This window comes from Parasteatoda tepidariorum, chromosome X1, assembly GCF_043381705.1.
Source record: "Parasteatoda tepidariorum isolate YZ-2023 chromosome X1, CAS_Ptep_4.0, whole genome shotgun sequence".
NCBI lineage: Eukaryota > Metazoa > Arthropoda > Arachnida > Araneae > Theridiidae > Parasteatoda > Parasteatoda tepidariorum.
Genome location: NC_092214.1, coordinates 65,143,976 through 65,163,916, shown reverse-complemented (window position 1 = coordinate 65,163,916; position 19,941 = coordinate 65,143,976). Strand labels below are relative to the sequence as shown.

Genomic DNA, 19,941 nt, shown 5'->3' with positions numbered 1-19,941 from the left:
ATAATCCGGCTCTGTGTACAGTGCATCAAAAAAAAAGAGGACCACCTTGAATAACTTTCTTGATCTAATGATCAGATCTTCACGTTCTTTAAATTTGATTTCTCAGGAACCATTCAACCGATTTCACTCAAATTTTGTATTTTGCTATGCAAAATACAAAAAATTCTTCGACTATTGTTTTATAAAAATTTTTTATTGCATGGAATTATCTAAGGATAGACGAATTTTATAATCGTGTGCAAAAAGTTCTCAAGATCTGGCGAAATACGAAAAAAGTCAAATCCAGACAATCGAAAGCTAGTCAATTAAGGGGTCCAAACTTTGGATTGATCTCCTAACCAAACTATCGGGACCATATTTCCCAGATTACACTATAATTTTGGGATCAGAAATACAAATTCTTAGAAAGAAAGGTACATTTATTCAGAGAAAGCACGTTTTTGTGTCTAATTTTGACTGCACTAATTAACATATTTGAGGTCACCCTCTTACACCATTAAGAAGGAGTCTTAGAAACGTGAAGATCCGATCGCTAGATCAAAAGTTATTCAAAGTGGTCCATTTCTTTTTTGGTGCACTGAACATACATATGTCTAATGGTCCAAAGACATTTTAAAAATACTTCAACTTACACGTAAATAATTTAATGTTGAGTTTGTTAAGCCTTGTCTAGTGATATTTTTGGACAACTGTTCCAAAAGAACAGGATCTTGCTGTTGGGCCTGCAGAAAAAAAGTTTATCAGAATATAATAACAATTAACATTTCATTAATTTACAAAGTACATACAAATAAATATTCTATGAATAATCATACAAAATTAATTTCCTAATATTTTGAGTAATGCTGAATTGAAATAACTTTTCATAAACTTGTAAAAAAAAGAATAATATATATTTAACTAAAAAATACCCAAATGTTTTTTTATTTTTAAAATTTTTGTACAACGCATATCTTAAAAAACAAGTGCCTAAGGAAAATTAAAGCTTCAATATCGCAAAAAATAATAAATAAAAATAAGCAGAAATTTGCTCTTTAAATTTTATATGAAACTTGCATGTGTTTTTTACAGAAAATAAACTAATTTAAAAAATTAAATATACTTCTATTAGCTTTTTGTTCTCTCTCCAAGTCTTCTAATAAAAGAGTAGAAAAAATACACTTCAACTTCTGCTCTATCACAGACTATCAAACAATTGGTAAAAATTAAGTGAAGTAATGAAATTTTTTTTCAATTATTGTTTGCGATTACCATAAATATCTCATTATAATATGAATTTATGCATAAAATGTAAATTTGTTTTCGAAAAATGTATATAAATTAATTATTTTAAATTTCTGATTTCATAATGTTTGGCAATGAAAATATTTACATTCAAATAGTACAGAAATGAGAAGCAGCACATTCAAGATTTTTTAAACTAAAGGGGGTTCTTAAAATATTGACTGTTGGCCATCCTTGTGATGAAACATTAACAATCAGAGAATAAACTTAAAATATTTCCTATAATTTTAAAATATAACTCTAAGAGATTACAATCTTTAGAGTAAACTAAAATTGATCACTTTATTAGTTAATTCTAATGTGCTTGATAATTTTATATATATTGTGCACGAGAATTTCCCTGCAAATAATAAATTTTAATTTTCCTATATTTGTGTTTTACAGTATTTGAACTTAAAAGTTAATTTAATCATTAATAATTCAGAACTATATTGCTATATTTACTAGTTAAGTAATGATCGGTATATATATTGTAAAGCCTCAGGTTTTAAGGTTTGCGTTATAAAGATATTCACTTCTTAAATCACAGGATAAATCCTCAGTAGTCTACAAGACCAGAAATCCTCTTTTAGTTCTATTATTTGACTACAAGCAGTTATGTAATTTACATTTTAACTTCTAATTCTTTAAACAAATTAGTTTAGTTGCATTAAGCACAATTTGTGAAGGAAAAAATAATTCACATTGAGGGAATATACTTTTATGTTTAACTTTATATTAATTGGTTGTATAGTCCTGTGGGTTCAGGTTAACTTGTCAGAAGATGATAAATAGAATATTAAATATGTCAGATTCATTTAGATTGAATAATAAGTCATTAATAATTTATAAATTTTAGTTGAATTAAGTACATTAAATATAAGATAATTCTGAATTAGTTTTGAGTCATAAAACATATTCTTACCTCCATATGAAGGGACATCTGAGAAATGCAAGAAGAAATAATTTTCATTAAAAGAAGAATACAAAAATAGATATAATTACAAAATAGAGAAAATGATGAAAAATAACTCACCTGCATTGCAATGAGACTACGTGAAACTAATTCACGATGTTGTCTTGTTGCAAAGTGCCATGATTTAATTCGCATGAGGTCATCAAATGTAAATTCAAGAATTAACCTCCCTTCTGTACAAACCTATGAAAAGCGTTTATCATTAGATATAATAAATAAGGGAAGCATTGTCTTTATAAAACTATCCATGCTAATTTAAACACTTTTCCAAACAAATGGCTCTTGAAGGTCAGTCCATTAAATAAGTAATAATACAATCGGACCCCGATTTAACGAACCCCTATTTAACGAATTTCGCGATTTAACGAAATTTTTTCCAACCCCAGCAAAAACAGAGTAAAAAAAACCTAATTAACGAATTATTTCAGCATCCGGAAAAAATATTTTTCATTAATTTTGATCAGAAAAATATTGCATTTTTTTGTAATTGGCAGATTCTAAAGGGAAAAAAATCTTTCCTGGGAGGAATAAAATAGAAAAAGTGCATATTCGTCTCAAACAAAAGAAAAGCCTGCAACAGGGGGGAAAAATTCGTCGTGGGTAAGTGGGCAGAGTCAATAAGACATTACACTTGCAAGGTCATTTTCCGGGGGTTTGTTACGTGGACTATGAGTCAAACAGGAAATTTCTTTCTTATCTTAGATAGTCGTTAATAACTAGTAATTTTTAATAATACATATGTACAAAAAAAAATTTTTTTGAACCCCGATTTTACGAATAAAATTTCCGGTCCCGATGAGTTCGTTAAATCGGGGTCCGACTGTGTTACAGAAAAAATTAAGATTCATAACAAAGCTAAAATGCCAAACAAAGTTTTGTAATTTCAAACATAGCAAAATATTTAGATGCCATTCTCATTAAAAGCCAGTTAGTGAAACTTCAAATATACTCTAAATGCTAGAATTAACTGTAACCTATGTCTATCATAATGTCTGGAATGTTGATGCAAATAAAATTTTCTTTGATTCTAGAGTTACTTCTTGTGGACTTTTTCTGAGAATCTTCACTCTTATTAAAATTCTACAAAATTAATATATACATAAATGGTGCAATTTCATCCACTCTGAGCAAATCAACTTTTGTCTTTAAAGGTATATATCTTTTTAGATTGCTTAGTGTTCTTTTTGTCAGTGAATGAGTATCCTGCACATTAGTAGTGTGTGCAGGGTTCAGCTAATTGCAACATAGCCTATAGCTACTGCTGTTCCCAATGTTGCAAAAATAAAACCTTGGACACTTGGATACAGGTATGTAGTGCCATTAGCTGCAGATGACTTTAAACACTTTTTGCTTACATTTTTTATACTAAAAAATGTTTACATTAAAAATTACATACATATATATATATACTCAGGCACATGACTCATTCATAATATTTCAATTAATCAAATTCATTAGTATTTAAATTAAGCAATTAGAGTAAGATAGATAAACAGCAACTGGCAAACACAGTACACACTACAGGTAGCTCTCTGGCAAGTCAGAAATGAGCAAAGTTTTGAAAACACTTCTCCCTTTGCCATTTTAATAACAAGGAAAAACTAGTTATAAGGGAAAAAAGCAAAGTGAAACACAGTCGTTGAAAGGTTAAATGCATATCTGTAAAATTTCTGTTTAACGTCATTAGAAAACAATTTAGTTTTTAAAACATCATTCACAAAAATTGTTACTTTTATTTTTAAAAAAATAAAGAGCTATATTATGCAAATGACATAATGAGTAAATTGAGAGAGAAATGTAAATATGCTAAGCTTATTATATATGTTGGTCTTTTAATTGCTTTTTTACCACAAAAACTTTTTTTGTAAAGAGAAATTTCATCTAATAACTTTTCTTTCTATTAAACAAACATTCCCCTTTCAGCAACCTCTAGTTGTGTTGTAGGTAAAATTTATCTTAGTTTTTTTTTTCTCCCTAAAATACAAATGTTCGTAAGAAAACAACTTTCAGACTTACAATGTACCTAAACAATTATAGAAACAAATCAATCACATATCATTCAATATATCAGGGTCAAGCAAAAAAGAGGAAATTTAATAATATGAAACCAAACAACAAATGAACAAAAACATGCAGAAAGTATGAATTAAATAGTCTATGTAAAAAATAATATATTTATTAAAAAATTTTCATACTGAACTAAAAAAAGAAAAACAGAAAGTTTTCAATGTAAAAAACAAAGGTGAGAATATCTAAATGTTAAGTGAGATTTCTGAAAATTAAGAGAAATTAATAGGCTTTGGGAGAAATTTTTTTTTGTTTTTTTAATTATTAAACATTTTTAATATCATTTACTTTGAAAATCATTAAATATTTTCTTAAAAATACCAGTAATTTTTTAAATGATTATTCAATGTATTTTTATTGAGTCACGTAAATTTTGAACCTCTCATTTGAGCAATAACTTTTTTATGATTTCAATTTGTGAAATTCCAGATGCATATCAACATGGTTTTTTGATTGGCAGTTATTCTAAGATTTTCCACATATTTGAAATAAAAACAGAGAATCCTTTGATGATCAACCAAGTTTCATATAAGAAAGAAGAGCTAAATAAAGTGCAAAGGAGGCAAGAGGGAAAGAAAGAACAGCAAGAAAAAAAGAACTTATACTTTTTCATATGCGACAAAGAAAGAAAACAAGTGACAGATGTCTAAACCACTAAGTTTAGCTACACTTGAAACATTTTTAATAGTTATTGTACTTTAGTGCACTCAGCTTAGATCCTTAAAATTAAAGAAATCTTTGTAAACTTTAAAAACAGGATCGTTAGAGGAATATCAAAATATTATTTTGATATCAAAATATGAATTTGAATAGGTACCAGAAAAGCTGTAAAATAAACATTTGCCTATTACACAAGCATGCTTATTCATAAAATTTAATTATTTTTAAACAAATGTTTTCAATTTGCAAAAAAAAAAATAATAATAATAATAATTTATTGAAAAACAGAACTAAGTATCTTTTGTCTTTTGATCAACAAAGGATAAAAAAAAAAGCTATTTATCATTTGATTAAGTAATTAATTTCAATTATATAATAAAAGAAGGGAAATTTTAAAGTAACAAAACAATAGTTCAATTATTTAATTTTTTCCACAAAATCACTACAGCACCCTCTTTTACTATAACTTAAGATTGCAATTCCATTAATTAAATTTGGTCATTTTTTCATCTTTGAGAGGAGATTGTATTTAGTGTTCAAATCTGTAGTGGAAATGTATATAAATTAAATAAAAATATAGAGTTATAGAACGATACTTTTGCTCCTTTGCAATATTACTGCTCTTCAGTAAATTCACAGTAAAAATAAACTTAAATTATCATATCGTAATATCATATCACAGTCTGCTGAAGAAGAGGAACAATTTTAAAGTTTGTTAAAGCCTATAAAAAACATGCTTTATCCCAAGCTTTTAAATTCCCATTATCAAGCCAACTAAACAAAATGAATTCAAAAAGTTTCAAGAATATTCAGCATGTTTTATTTATTCTGGTTAAAAACACACCTTAAAATTATTTTAATTATTAAAGTTTATTTTAATTAGTAGACATACAAAAATTTGTTTGAGACTTTTCATTTAAGTATATACGCAGAGATGGTTTTAAGTACCCATGCCTTCAAAATACTAAGGCAAATATAATATTTTCACAAGCCTAAAAAACTGCAAAGCAAAGACAAAAACATAAGCAATCAAATCAAAAACAGAATAAAAACATGCAATTAGAAGAAAAAGATCAAACTTTTATTTCAAGAACAGAGTCAAGAACTTATAGCCAATAAAGAAAGCATTCTAGAATTCAAAAAAATGAAGCGTATTGCATTGCACAAATGAAAAAAAAAAGAAAAGAGAAAAGTAATAACAATCCATGCTAGAAGTCAATACTATAAAAATATAATTCAATTTCAACAGAAACAAAAATGAACATAATTATGTAAATTAAGACATACCACAACCGCATTATCCTTTACAATTTGGTCTTTCATTGGATCATTAGGATACTGGCCACCAAGTCCCTGTCAATGCAGTGTTATTAAATTTTTGAAATCTTAATACATGCAAGCAGCATTCTAACGCACAACTTTTTTCATGAAAAGACTTATTTGGAACTATTTGAATAACTAAAATTAGGGCAAAATTATGAAAATCATATCACATGAAGAGCAGCCTCTATTTTCGAAATAATATTTTTTTCTGTTTTTAATGTAAATGTATTAGCACTTGTCCTGAATTTTAAAACAACATAATAAAGCACGAAATTTAAAACCATTTTGAAGTTATTTGTCAAAAACAATTTTAAACAATACCAAGAAAAATAAGACTATTGAACAATAAAAATAATTCAATAATAATAATAAAAAGAATTGCATAATATGCTTAAGGTAAAATATAAATTTAAAAAAAATTAAAAAGATTAAAATAATAAAGAAAGAAGTTTTAAAGATGAAAGTGGTTATAGATAAGAAACTGCAACTAACTTAAAAATAATAAGCAGAAAGAGAACAATTTAATATACAAAAATATACATGTAATCAAGAATATACATGTAACTTTTATAAATCAATTTCAAAACAGTTTAGAGTAAAATTAGGTAGGGTTTTTTATTTTTATTTTTTATCCTGTACACAATTTTTAAGATTTTCAGAGATGTGCTTGTAATCACTTTAGACTCAGTGTTTTGATACCTAAAAAGTAATTGATGAACAGTAAAAATTAAAAATAAAAACTAAAAATTAAATGGGCGAAAAACAAAAGAAAGAAGTTATTTATGTTAAGAATTTATCATGATCAAAATCTGGCTTTGAATTAAAAAAAAATGTTTTAGTTTGATTTCTTACATTATTTAACAATTATGATTTGATAGTTTCAAGCCTTGAGAACTGCTCCTTGATTGAAAGCTAATAACATTTTCAAGCAAAAACTAAATTACTAAAAAAATAGCCATGCATTGTTACTAAACAAAACTGCAAAATGGTTATTAGAATGCATAAATTAAGATCATTGCAAACTTAATTAAAGATATAATAGTGATTTAAAATAAATACAGAATAAAAAACACACAATATGACTACAAAAATAAGGAAAAATATATTCAACTAATGACAAAAGAAATGAGCAAAATCAATTTTAAAGAAGATGCAAAATTAGCATAACGTAATAAACTTGTATTTTTAAAAAAAAATATTGTAGAGTATGTCATTATGGTACTGTATTAAAAAAAACAATACGAAAATCTGCAGTGATAACTGGATATAAACCATATGGATTTATAATGAAATTATTGGGAATCAAGCATGCCAAAATTTGATATTTCAAATGTGCATGTCATAATGCTATTGTGCTATTAACTTACTGGTGGTTAAGCAAATGGACAAAAATGGGAGGATATCCCCCCCATGCACTATTTCTTTTATCTAATAAGATGGAAAAACTGGTTTTGCTACGCAGAGAAAATTATAGGTTAAAATATGACTTTTTATGTGCAAAACCAACAGAGGGTTCAAATCACAGATTTTCAAAAATCTGTAGCAACACTAACAATAGATCGCATTAATTTCTAATGAAATCGATGTCAATAGAATGCTATATAAAAAATAATTACTCAAATATATGATTTTAATTTCACTTGTTCTAATAATGTAGTTTAAAAAAGAGGGTCTGAATTTGAAAAACTAGATGGAAATCCAAAGCAATATTGCTGGAAAAAAAATTGAGAATTCAAAATTTACAATTAGTAATATTACTCTATTAAAAATATTGAGATTTTAAAAAACTATGAAGATATGCATTGTGATAATTGCCAAAAATTAAACAACTTGAATTTTCAATTTAATCGTTGGTTATTGAGAGCATCGGAGAAAAAAAAAATCGAAATTTGTGTGTTGTTACATCATATTAAAATAGAGAAAATTTAAAATCCATGTGGAAATTCAGAGAATTACAGCAGAAATAACGATCAAAAAACCATGTGAATTTACAATGGAATAAACACATTTCTTTACTTTCTTTCTTTTTCTTTTTTTGCAATTTTGGCTTTTAACTTTAACATCCCTAATATTTTAAAGCATACCTAAATCCGGAATTTTCAAAATCCAGACCTTAAAAACCCCCAAGCAATCAGGAATTTCGAAGTTGTGAATTTACAATATAAAAAAAAATAATAAACATTAAAAAAAGTTCATTTTTAAGTTTTTCAATACTTTTTAAACTCAAAATTTATATATTGGTTAAAGAAAAAAATTTTTACAAATTCAGTAGCATCTCAAAAAATAGAAACAAATTTTTTAAGTACAAAATTATAATTTACTATCCAACAAATTATGTAAAGAACCAAGCATTAATTTTATAATTCTTCTCAGTTATCAACTGAGACATTATTAAATTGTTGATTTTATACAACATGCATTTAATATGAATTGTTGATTTTAATTTATAATAAAACTGTAATTATGATTTTAATTTATAATAAAATATAATTACAATCAGAGTTGGGATTTCTTCCAGGACACTGTAAAAAAGTGTAACAAATAGAAGAGACTAAAAATGACCAATAATTTTGTTTAGCAAAAAGTATTCTAACAATAGTTGAAATTTAAACAAGTAAAATTTAAAAGGAATTATAAAAGCTTTTTCATATATCAAAAAAAAAATATTTTCACATTCTCTTTAAAATATATATATGATAGTTTCAAATAGAATTTTAAAATTATTATAATCATTAATTTTTAATTTATGACTAAATTATTTATATCTAATTAATAAAAATACTTATGTTATTCTGAATATTCTGCTTGATGATAAAAACATTAAATATAATATTGCATGGTAAAATATAAATTAAAAAACTATTTTTTCAAAAATTATTTTAAAATTATTCTCACCTAGTTAAATTTTCATTTTTTACAAATTATAGCGAATTATTAAACATAATTATAATAAAAAATTATAATAATTATTCAGTAAATCCTCAACAGAATACTTTAAAGTTAACAAAATACGAAAAAAGTACAAACTTTTACTTTGTTATAATATGTGTTACTATTGAAAATTTACAAGTTATATTTTGAAGCTTTATTAGTATTAATGTAATATATGAATAAGTATTAAATAAAAATTAATAATAAATATTTTTAAGAGTAAATAGTTTATATTAAGATGCTAATTTTATGTGTTATTAATTTGTATAATTCAGAGGGAAAGCGAAAAAAATAATAATCGGCTGCGATTGGAAGTCGGCCAGGCTTTGTTTAGAAATGTTGCTTGTGGCATAATTGTCACTACGAATATATGACTACAAATATTTCCCACATGCTGTTAGATTGTGGGACTGCACACGCGTTTTGTGCAATTGCATATATGATGGTTGCTGAATTTACATAGGGAAAGAAAAAAAAAGAGTAGAAAAAATTTTTGCATACAAAAGTGAAACCAATGCAGATGATTTTTCAGATAATGAAGATATGAAAATTGAATATAGTGGAAGTGATTCTTCAGTAAGTAGCATTATGGAAAACGATAGTTCAAAAACTTCAGACGATTTGACGGCAACTCGTCTATGGTGTGAAATTCAAAAGACGAAGTTGCCACCTACGCCTACTTGTTTAGCTTTCACTGCAAAATCAAGTATGACTTTCAAAACTGACAACAGCAATAATGTTTTGGAATTTTTCCATAAATATTTTGATGAATTAATTGACATTACTACAACGGAAACTAATCTATATGCAGCACAGCGTGTTCATAGATTGAATTCAAAACCAGGGTGTCTTACTACTCAGAATAAAATAACATGTTTTTTTCGGGGGGGGGGGAATAACTATTCTGCAAGGTGTAGTAAGGAAACTGGATCTGCAAGATTATTGGAGTAAAAATCAGCTGTTGAATACACCATTTATTTGCAAAAATATTGGCATAGACAATTTTGCCAAATAAAGCTAAACTTGCATTTCAACAACGACACATATGATCAGGGGTGAAAGTTTCAAAAATTGTCAAGACTGAAAATTTCAAAATCAGAAGTGGGCGTGCTCCGTCCAATAATTTTAAGTGAACAAAAAATTATATATGCATTCTTTTCATAAAAATTGTGAACAAACTTTTCAATAAAAATTAAAATACACAAAATGGAAATAAGGCTTATAAAAATTCCATATTTATTTTAGCAAACCTACAATTGTTCAGGAGTAAAGTATAAACAGAAAATGCAAAGTAATTAGTTATTTCAAGCAAAAATTACCTCAGCTTTTAATTTTTTTTTCAAACATTTAATTTTCTAATAAAATAAAGTGCTAGCATTTTAAGGAAAAGAATAATACTTAGCTAAGTTTATAAATAACAAAAACAATTTTCAAGCTAACCAAGCAAATCTCCACTTATTTTTTATTCCTTCATCGTTAACTTTCAAAGCATCATTGTCATTGATAAATTCCATGATAGCATTTAATAACTCACCCCCACTCACACCATAACTAGTAGACATGTGAGATAGAAAAACAATTCCACAACAATCCACAAATTTTGTGAGTCGCCATTTCACTTTACTTCACTTCTAGCTAATACCAATTTCTCTTTCTAAAGAAAAATAAAACGGAAATTTATTCGCGCAAGCACGGAGCTTACTGATCGACCTTAAACAGGAAGGTGAAGTCACATGTTGCAGTGACGTTTTCCCCTACACACGTTCGCGCATTAGAGAAAACCCGTTCTCCCCTCTGACGTTAACCTACATACGGAACCGGGGAAAAGAAAGAAAGAATGAATCGGTCGTCGCACAAAATAAAATAAAAACCGAACTTAGGATTTACTTATAGTAATATTCCGTTTTGCTCCATCTAGTGTTTTTTTTTTAAAAGACGGAAATCCGTCAAAATACGGAAAATTTTCACCCCTGCATATGATGCGAGTACACACCCAACATGAGAAGTTTCAGTATTTGATTGTACCTGAAAGATACATAACAATTGACAAAAGTTTATTTCTTATAAGGGAAGACTTGGATGGGAAAATATATTACTATGAAGAGACCCGATTTAGAATAAAGAGACCACTGAGGCAAAACTCCAGGCATTTTCCAGATGTTATTCCTGCTACAGAGAAATAATCAAATCCAACAAAATAATATGCTGTATGCTCTAGCAAAAAAAATTCCAGAGATAAGACAGAAAGAAAAGAGACCAGATACCAATGTACAGAATGCCAAGTATCACTTTGTGTTGTCCCTTGTTTTAAAAACTATCATAAAGACTAATATTTAACTTTTCTCATTTGTCTGAGATAACTTGGGATATTAAACAGAGGGTGAATTAAATGTTTTTTTACACATAAAAAAAATAAAATTTCAACTTAAAACTTGTGTATTAAGTTTTATTTTAATGAAATAAAAAAATATGTTGATTTTTGCACTTTTTTTTTCAAAAAATTAATAAGAATATTCTTAGTTAGTGGTCAAAAGAAATGCTAACATGAATATTAAAACCCGGGAAAAGGCACGATATAATAAAATCAACTGAATTTTTAAAAAATTTTCATCTCCACAATCTTAATAAGTATACAATGCATTTAAATTTTCGATATGTTCCTATATAAAGTGCAAATTTTTTTAGAGTAGCTTAATTAGATTCTTATTCATCTGCATCATCTGAGGCTTAAACTTAACTTTCATGAACAAAAAAAACTAATTTATTGAGAAGGAAATTTTTTGTAAACTAGGGAGGAGGACTCATAACGTAGTGGAACAGAAATGTACCACTTGTAAAAAGAGAAAGCTGCAATCGGCTTGATAAAAGTGTTGTCTGCTTTTAGTAGTAAATAATTGTATGCCTATACAGTAGGGAACCGACTATCCGGAACGATTGGGACCATCGCTATTCCGGATAACTGATTTTTCCGGTTTTCTGAATCGCTACAAAAAGCCGTTTTTTTTTTTTTATTGTTAAACCCAACTTAAAAAAAAATTATATTTGGAAATAATCTTAAAAAGAAGAAAAAACGATGAAGTATTACACTAATGATTATTTCCAAATTGATGGTAAGGTAAAAATCTTTCAATATAGAAAGAAAAATCCTAAAATCTTATGAGGGAAAAAATTTTTTTTTTTTAAAATTGTGGGAAAATTAATTGAATTTCGTTCCGGTTTTTTGGTTTTCCGGTTTTCTGATTTCCGGATAACAGGTTCTGTACTGTATTAATATACAAAACTTCTGAAACAATAGATGATTTACAATGAAAGCAGATGTGATTCCACAAGAGGCAAAACTTGCAAATGATACTGCACCTCTGAGGAATCAGAATTTTTGCAATTAAAACTTATTGTTTCTTTAATAGATACCAAATAAACGTAGCAGACAATAAAAACTTTATGTTCATAATAATTAATGTATTATCCGAAATTATAAGACAATAAGAATAATAATTAATGTATTATCCGAAATTATAAGACAATAAGAAATCAAGGACAGCGACAATTGAGAAAGAAAAGTGGATTAAAAAAATCAAACAAGGCAATACTCTCAGGGCTGAAATTTCAAGTTCCTTAACTCGGACATCCAATTGACAACACTCCAGAAACTTCAAAGAAAAATAAAAGAATTTTGAGGATGCAAAAAAAAATGTCCGGGATAAAAAATCTGAGTTTTTTTCTTAATCCTCTATCAAGCAAGCGCAAATTAGTTTTGAAAACAAAAGAATAAAATCATGCAATTTGATAGGATATCAAATTCCCTGACAACTCCAGTTTTGGGATAAAATAGTGTCTCCCAGTGTCTTTCCCCAACTTTTTTTTTGAAATCTTGTTTTCCCTGACAATTCCTGTTGCATACGAATCCTGTCATAAACAGGTCTGCAATAAAGCCTGAGCCGCAAGGCCATCAGTGACCACGACCACCAACAAAAATGTGGTACATGTGATTAAAAATTCTTGAATTCAGTCCACCATTTGAATCGTTGAGGCAGATATTAAATATTCCAAAGAAAAGTCTGCAGGTGAGTAGAGTGTGAGGAAGGGAATAGTTTTATCACTAGCTTCTTTTGTGACACTGCTTTCTGGCCAATTCAAAAGTAATGATCAGTTATAAAAAATTAAAAAAAACATTTGAGAGTTATTTCATTTTTCAATTTAATGTAGAGGAAAGAAATTTAGATAAAATTCCAACTTAATAATTATATCATCTCCATCATATACCAAAAAACAAGTTATTCTATATTATTTTAATTTTTTTTCCCTTACATTATTTGCAAGTTAATTAAACAAATATTTCCAAAAATACAAAATTTGTTAACAAAATATATTCAGCTTAATTCCTTTATAAATTTTTTTGGTTTCCACAATTTTACAGCATATTCGAAATTTGTGTCAAAATTGACACCTCCATTAGTGTCATGAAAAAGATCCCATCACTAGACAATCTGGAAAGGATTTAAATTTTATTTTATTTTGAATTGCAAAATCTCTTTTTTAAGCAGTTACAGTTATTTTGCTTATAGTGCTTGATTAATAAAAATAAATTTCATGAATTCAGGATACATGAAAAAGAGTATTATCGACACCATTACTTTCTACACTCGCTGATGTATTTACACAAGCATTGATTATTTGTTGCATTTATGATGAACAATTAAGTACTTAACAAAAAAGAATTTCTTTTCTCAATTGTTCCTCTTTACACATCAACATACACAATACAATAAATTATCACTAACATTATTACTTTAATCACCACAATTTGAATTCAGCACCCTCAAAAAGTATAAAAATTTTGATGAAATCATTAAATTCATTATTTAAACTTTCAACTATACCAATGAGTATTCAAATTTTGATGTTAATTTCAACTTTTGATACTGTTTTTTTAAGAACAAAAATTTATAATACTTAAATGGACACAAAAGAGTTAAATAGAAATTTGTTTAAAAAATAACTTACTTTATTATACATTGGTTTTCCATGATATGTAATCATTGTTGTCTGATCACAATCTAGAGTGATACTAGTATTATGAAAAGATTCTTTAGGATGTTTTAAATTAAACGATAAATCTGAGACGCCACCTTCAAATATACTTCGAAAATAACGTGGAATTAGTGTTCGTCCAATGGCTACAAGAAAAATGCAAACTTATAAATTACACAAAGTACTACAATATACTTTAAAAATTATATTAACATAGAAAAGAAACCTTACTTTTGATAAAAGAATTTTTCCATGATCCAAATCTATTCATTAAAATATGTAATAACTGAATTTGACCCTCAACCTCTTTTTAAATTACCTTGTTATACTATTTTATGTGTACATTTCAAAAAGTAATTATCTCTTATTATCAAAATAAAAGAAAAAGTTAATTAAAGGCATGCTTAACCTTTTCCCATAGGCTGTGACAGCAGTTGTCACATCTGATCTTGGGGTCATCTGGTGGACATGTGACACTTTCAGCGTTGGAATAGGAGAAGGAATCTCCTCCACAGTTAAGAGGGTTACAGGGGGCGTGTTTTATTGTTTTAGTCACTACGAGGGAGGTCTCACCGGTTTATATTAAGGGGGAAATAGTTTCTTTGCATTTCCCACCTACCTTCAAACATCTATTCCGAGTTTGGATACTTGTTTGTTCATCTGCCGTTTTCTCACTTCTTTTTTAGTCAGTTTTAATGTTACTATTTTTTTTGTACAAATTTTTTTTTGTTCAAGTTGTAAGTTATTTTTTGAACAAATTAATTTCTTTATCACAAATTTAATTTAACGAATATTTTCAATTGTATATAAAAAAAATATGGAATAATCAGAATCGAAAAACTCCAGTTGACACTTCCATGGACTTAGAGGAATCAATCCGAGAGATAGAAAAGCCGATCTCAGACATCAACCCAGAGATATCTACACCAGTAGAAAAACCCAATAAGAAGAAGAAAAGGAAGAAGAGTAATGTCAACCCGGTAACATTAAAAAACTCTGAATCTGAACCAGAATGTGAACCACTCCACCCGGAGAAAAAGATAGCTCCTGAACCAGCGCCGGAGGAAATTACACAACCCAGAAGTCCCGGCTACAGCCGAGACCACAGCAGAAAATCCAGAACAGATAGAAACTCTGCAACCCACTAGCAGAAAGTTAAAAATTCTCATCCAAGGATTATAGGCCGATAACGAGATTCACCATCTCGAAAAAGACCTTTCAGATATTGGTCTACGGTCAATCAAAATTGAACAGATGAAGAAGAGGCGGGGCCAGGAACTTAAGCTCCTCCCCCTGTACTTAGTAATCCTGAACGACGATCCCAAGCACAGAGGAATCTTCAAAGTTGACCGACTCCTAGACAAACCTGTCCGAGTGGAAAGATTTCGTGGCAGCCGCTAAAAAATTTAATGTTTTAGGTGCCAAGGCCTTGGCCACGCCCAAAGAAGTTGCACGAAATGCGCGGAAGCGCATTTCACTTTCACCAGCACCAAACCCCAGAATGAGCCTCCGACATGTGTGAATTGCAAGGAAAAACAGCCGGCCTGTTTCACAGGATGCCGAGCAAGGCCGAAGAGAAAGACCGCATCGAGGAAGAGACAACACAGAAGTGCTGCAAGCTCAGCGACCAGATTTCTACACATTGTCAGAGAACTTCAGGGACTCCTTAAAGATGCGGAGTTAGTTAAACTGCTCCAGTCCCTTCTCCCACCTTCCAGGACTTGGACACGGATAAAAGCCACGGATGTCGACCACGAATCCCCTCTGTGGAATATTCTTTTTATCGTCATTATTCCAGTTGCCCACGGGCACTATCTTAGATGAAGAAGTGAAGTGCCCGCTTCACGAACAGGTACTTCATGCCCTACTTTAGCTCAAGCTCAGAATCGAAAAGCGTTCTTTTAAGAAAATTAAATCAACTTGAAATAAAATATCAAAGCAATATATCTTAAATAAACTCAAAGTTTTTTTTAGGTTCTGTTTTAAATTCGTTTTATAAATAGAGTAATTGGAATTTTAAAATTTTGATTATAAAAACTGCAGCTTAAAAAAAATGTTCTTACATGATTTTAAATAAATATCTACATTTCCAAAGAAAAGTATATACATTTATTACGCAAGAGTATTTATTCATACTTTAGGATACATAAATATTTTAAATATCACATTTATAAATGTATAATTTGTAATGCTAATGTATTTTCTATGTTATAGAAATTAAAATCATAAACACTATTTTTAACTTTTTTTACAAATCCATTTTTCTTTTGTGGCAATTTTTATGTTTCTTTCTCTCATTCTACACACAGCTCAACTTTTAGTCAATAACGAACTCATTGTTATTTTAAAATTATTAATTCAGAAAGAAGTATTTTTAATTTTATTTTGAATATGTACCCATATTTTTGAGAATACTTTTGAATTTTCGATACTCTTATATTTGTTTTGTAAGATTTGTAACAGAATTCTTGTTATACGAGTCGTTCATAACTCAGTGCCCTTAGATGCCTGCTTCAAAATTATAATTTTTTTGTCAGTCTTGGTGACTTAACATGATTTTTCTTTATAACATAAACTTAATAGACATTTTCATGTAAAAGTTAGATATTAGAAAGTTACATATATTCTAAAACAAAAGCTTTTTAAAGAATAAAGAAATTTATTGAAAGGGAATTCAAAACATAGTTGTTCGATGCTGAAACTAAATATCCTGCTTCATTATATTTTACATTCGTGCTAAATACTCCAAATTACAATATGAAAACAATATAAAAACTAACAATAAATTTTTGAGAAAGAAATTGTTATGCTAATGTTGCGTATCTGTGAAATGCCCTCAAGAGACCTGCCTACAAAAATATGACATTACAACTATTTATGTTCTTTCAAAATATTTATAATCTTTCAAAGATGTTAAATTTCCAGCAATGCTACAAATATTGATATTTATAATGTAAAATATTGATATTTAAAATCTAAAATATTGATATTTATAATGCATAATATCGATATCTATAATTAACTAAATTAAGACCTTGAAAAAAAACTCTTTATGCACATAAAAATTTATTCAAAGAAAAATCGATTTCACACGCGAGCTAAAGGATTTTTCTGCATTATGACCCAATTTCCCTGCATAATAGCTCTCAGGAAGAACTGATTTCACGCTTAAACAATAGTAATCCTCAAAATACAAGAGAGGATGATCTATCCATTATTTATATGAATAATGGATATAAACCGAAATTTTCGACATTTTTTTAGCTCAATAAAAGAGTGTTTATGATCACAGTACACCTCATTAGCTTCCTTACTTTTTGCGGAAACATATAAATAAACCAATCGTTTTAATATGGCATCAAAGAGCTTATAAAAAATAGATAACTTTAATAACTGATATAAATATCGCCAGCGAAACCAAACTGAGATTTTAAAAAACTAAATTACCTGTTGAAACAATATCCCAAGGTACAAAATTTTTTTCAACTATTCTTCAAATGTGTAATAATATTTTTACATTTTAAACAGTAAAAATTTAAATGTTTCATAAATAATACTTTGAAAGTATTAATGTAAAACAGTGAGCAATGACATCTCCCACAATTACAATAATTTTAAATTAAATATATGATAAAAAATGTTTGATAGAATGAAACAAAAAAACTTCTTAAATAACCTTTAATAGAAATCAAATGTGAGAAGGATAAAAAATTCAATAAAATTACTCACATGATGGTGACTTTAATTGTTAATATAGTTTAGGATAGATATTGACATTGTAATCTATAGTTCTCTATTTTTTTTTTATTTGTCATAAATCGCAAATGTAAATATATATATATATATATAATGCAGAGAAATGTAGAGAAAACAAGGGAATGTGGAAGACAAGGGAATGTAGAGAAAACAAGGGAAAAATTACAGAACAATAAAAAAAGGAGAAAAAAAGAAAAATAATAATAAAAATAAAAATAACAAAAACCGTTTAGGAAAAAAAAAGGACAAAAATTTTAAAAAATCCGGAAAATAAAAGATATAATCTTTTCATCAGCTCACACGATTACGTCCGCAAGAAAGAGTGCTTTCTAATATTGCATTAATATAGCCAAAGCAAAATATATCAATGCAATAGTGTGAGAAGCACTCAAAAATTTTTCTAAAAAATTACAACAAATAAAATAGAACACAAAAAGTAAAAATATCACGTAAAAACAGAAAATAAAATATAAAGAAAAACAGAATAAAACATGAAATTAAATCTATAAAGCGAGTAGCGAATTCAGATGAACTTAAATTAACGGGAATTTTTTCAAGATTGATTTAAAATATTTTCGTAATGAGATTGCCAGATTGCAAAAAATGAAAACAAAAGCGTAAATTGAGCTAAAGGCGTAGCTACAATTACCCTAGTTCTTGATTTTTTTTTACTTGGTTAAAAAAAATTTAACAGAGACTGATTTTACAAGCACACATGAATTTAGAATCAAGCCAATTTCGCCAAGAAGCAACGCGGTTTTGAAAATTCCACTTTTGCAATACTATGACATTCGAATTCGGAATCACATAAAGCGTATTATATATAGGTGATTTTTTCATCATTTTTCTTTCAGTAGTTGTTGCTGCCAATTTCATCACTATTGCTTTCGATTATTTAGCCCCAATATTTTTCATTAAGAAGATCTTATTAACACACACAAATTTCATATCTCATTTGTAATAACCACCTTTTGAAAAGCTCAATTTGTGATGATCTTATCATATTTTACATGGCCTTGTCTAATGATGGTTAAATGTAATGGATTTTGACAAGATTTATAAAATCTTTATATTTGCTTCAATTTTATTATGACATGCCAATTAGAAATCATGCATCATGTTTCACGCAATCTTGCCCTTTATTTTACATCCTTACAGTTGTGGATTTGTGCACAGATTTTAAAATTCTTCTATTTTTAATACCATGTTATTACAACATGCAAATTTCCATTTGAGAAATCCACTTTTTAGCACTCATTTCAAGCAGATTCATATGCCAAAGTTGTTTATAGTTTTTTATTATTTTTTTTCAGTAGTCATGAATTTTCAAACATTTTTTAACTCTCTGTTGTTTTCAATCTGATTTTGTACGACATTAAAATTTCAAACTGCCCATTTCCGTTTTGGTATTTGATTTCACCATACATCCAGATGGCTTTGTTTCCGCAATTATAACTACAAAATTTTAAGTGATTTGTTAAAATCTTGATCCTTTAATACATTATAACATCCACAAACTTAGAATTATGTTTTTAAAAAAATGACTTTATGGCACACTTGATTAATGAAGATCCCACTATAAATCTATGCGGTTTTATCAATTTTGTTTTCTGGTTCATCAACACGCTTTCTACTGTGGATTTATACATAGTTTTTAAAAATTCAATGCTTTACTACAATATTTTACCCAACAATGTTTGAATGACACACTTTGAGAATCACTTTTTTATGCTCTCGATTAGTCCTGATTCAACTGCTTTTTCACGAGGTTTCAGTCATCTTTTGAACTGTTATAGCTAGGGATTTTCACATGACTTTTAATCTCTCCTTATTTTAATACTATATTATTTTGTATAATGAATTTTGAGTTGCATATTTAAAGAACCGCTTTTAGATGCTTCCAATTTGTAAAGATTTTATTGTAAAAGACTTTA

At 28.0% G+C, this 19,941-nt stretch overlaps 1 protein-coding gene across 4 annotated transcripts in view; it reads right to left on the bottom strand.

Annotated features, from left to right (window-relative positions):
• LOC107451513 (LIM domain-binding protein 2) overlaps positions 1-19,941 on the bottom strand; it is a 207,347-nt gene that overhangs the window by 12,429 nt on the left and 174,977 nt on the right. Inside the window, exons 6-10 of one of the 4 annotated variants that reach the window (XM_043041483.2) lie at positions 14,225-14,397; positions 6,254-6,319; positions 2,300-2,422; positions 2,189-2,206; positions 633-722 (exon numbers count right to left, since the gene is read on the bottom strand). In XM_043041483.2, the coding sequence (XP_042897417.1) occupies positions 633-722; positions 2,189-2,206; positions 2,300-2,422; positions 6,254-6,319; positions 14,225-14,397 (470 nt within the window). The remainder of the gene's footprint in view (positions 1-632; positions 723-2,188; positions 2,207-2,299; positions 2,423-6,253; positions 6,320-14,224; positions 14,398-19,941) is intronic. The other 3 variants (XM_043041484.2, XM_043041486.2, XM_043041487.2) reach the window with 3 other exon arrangements.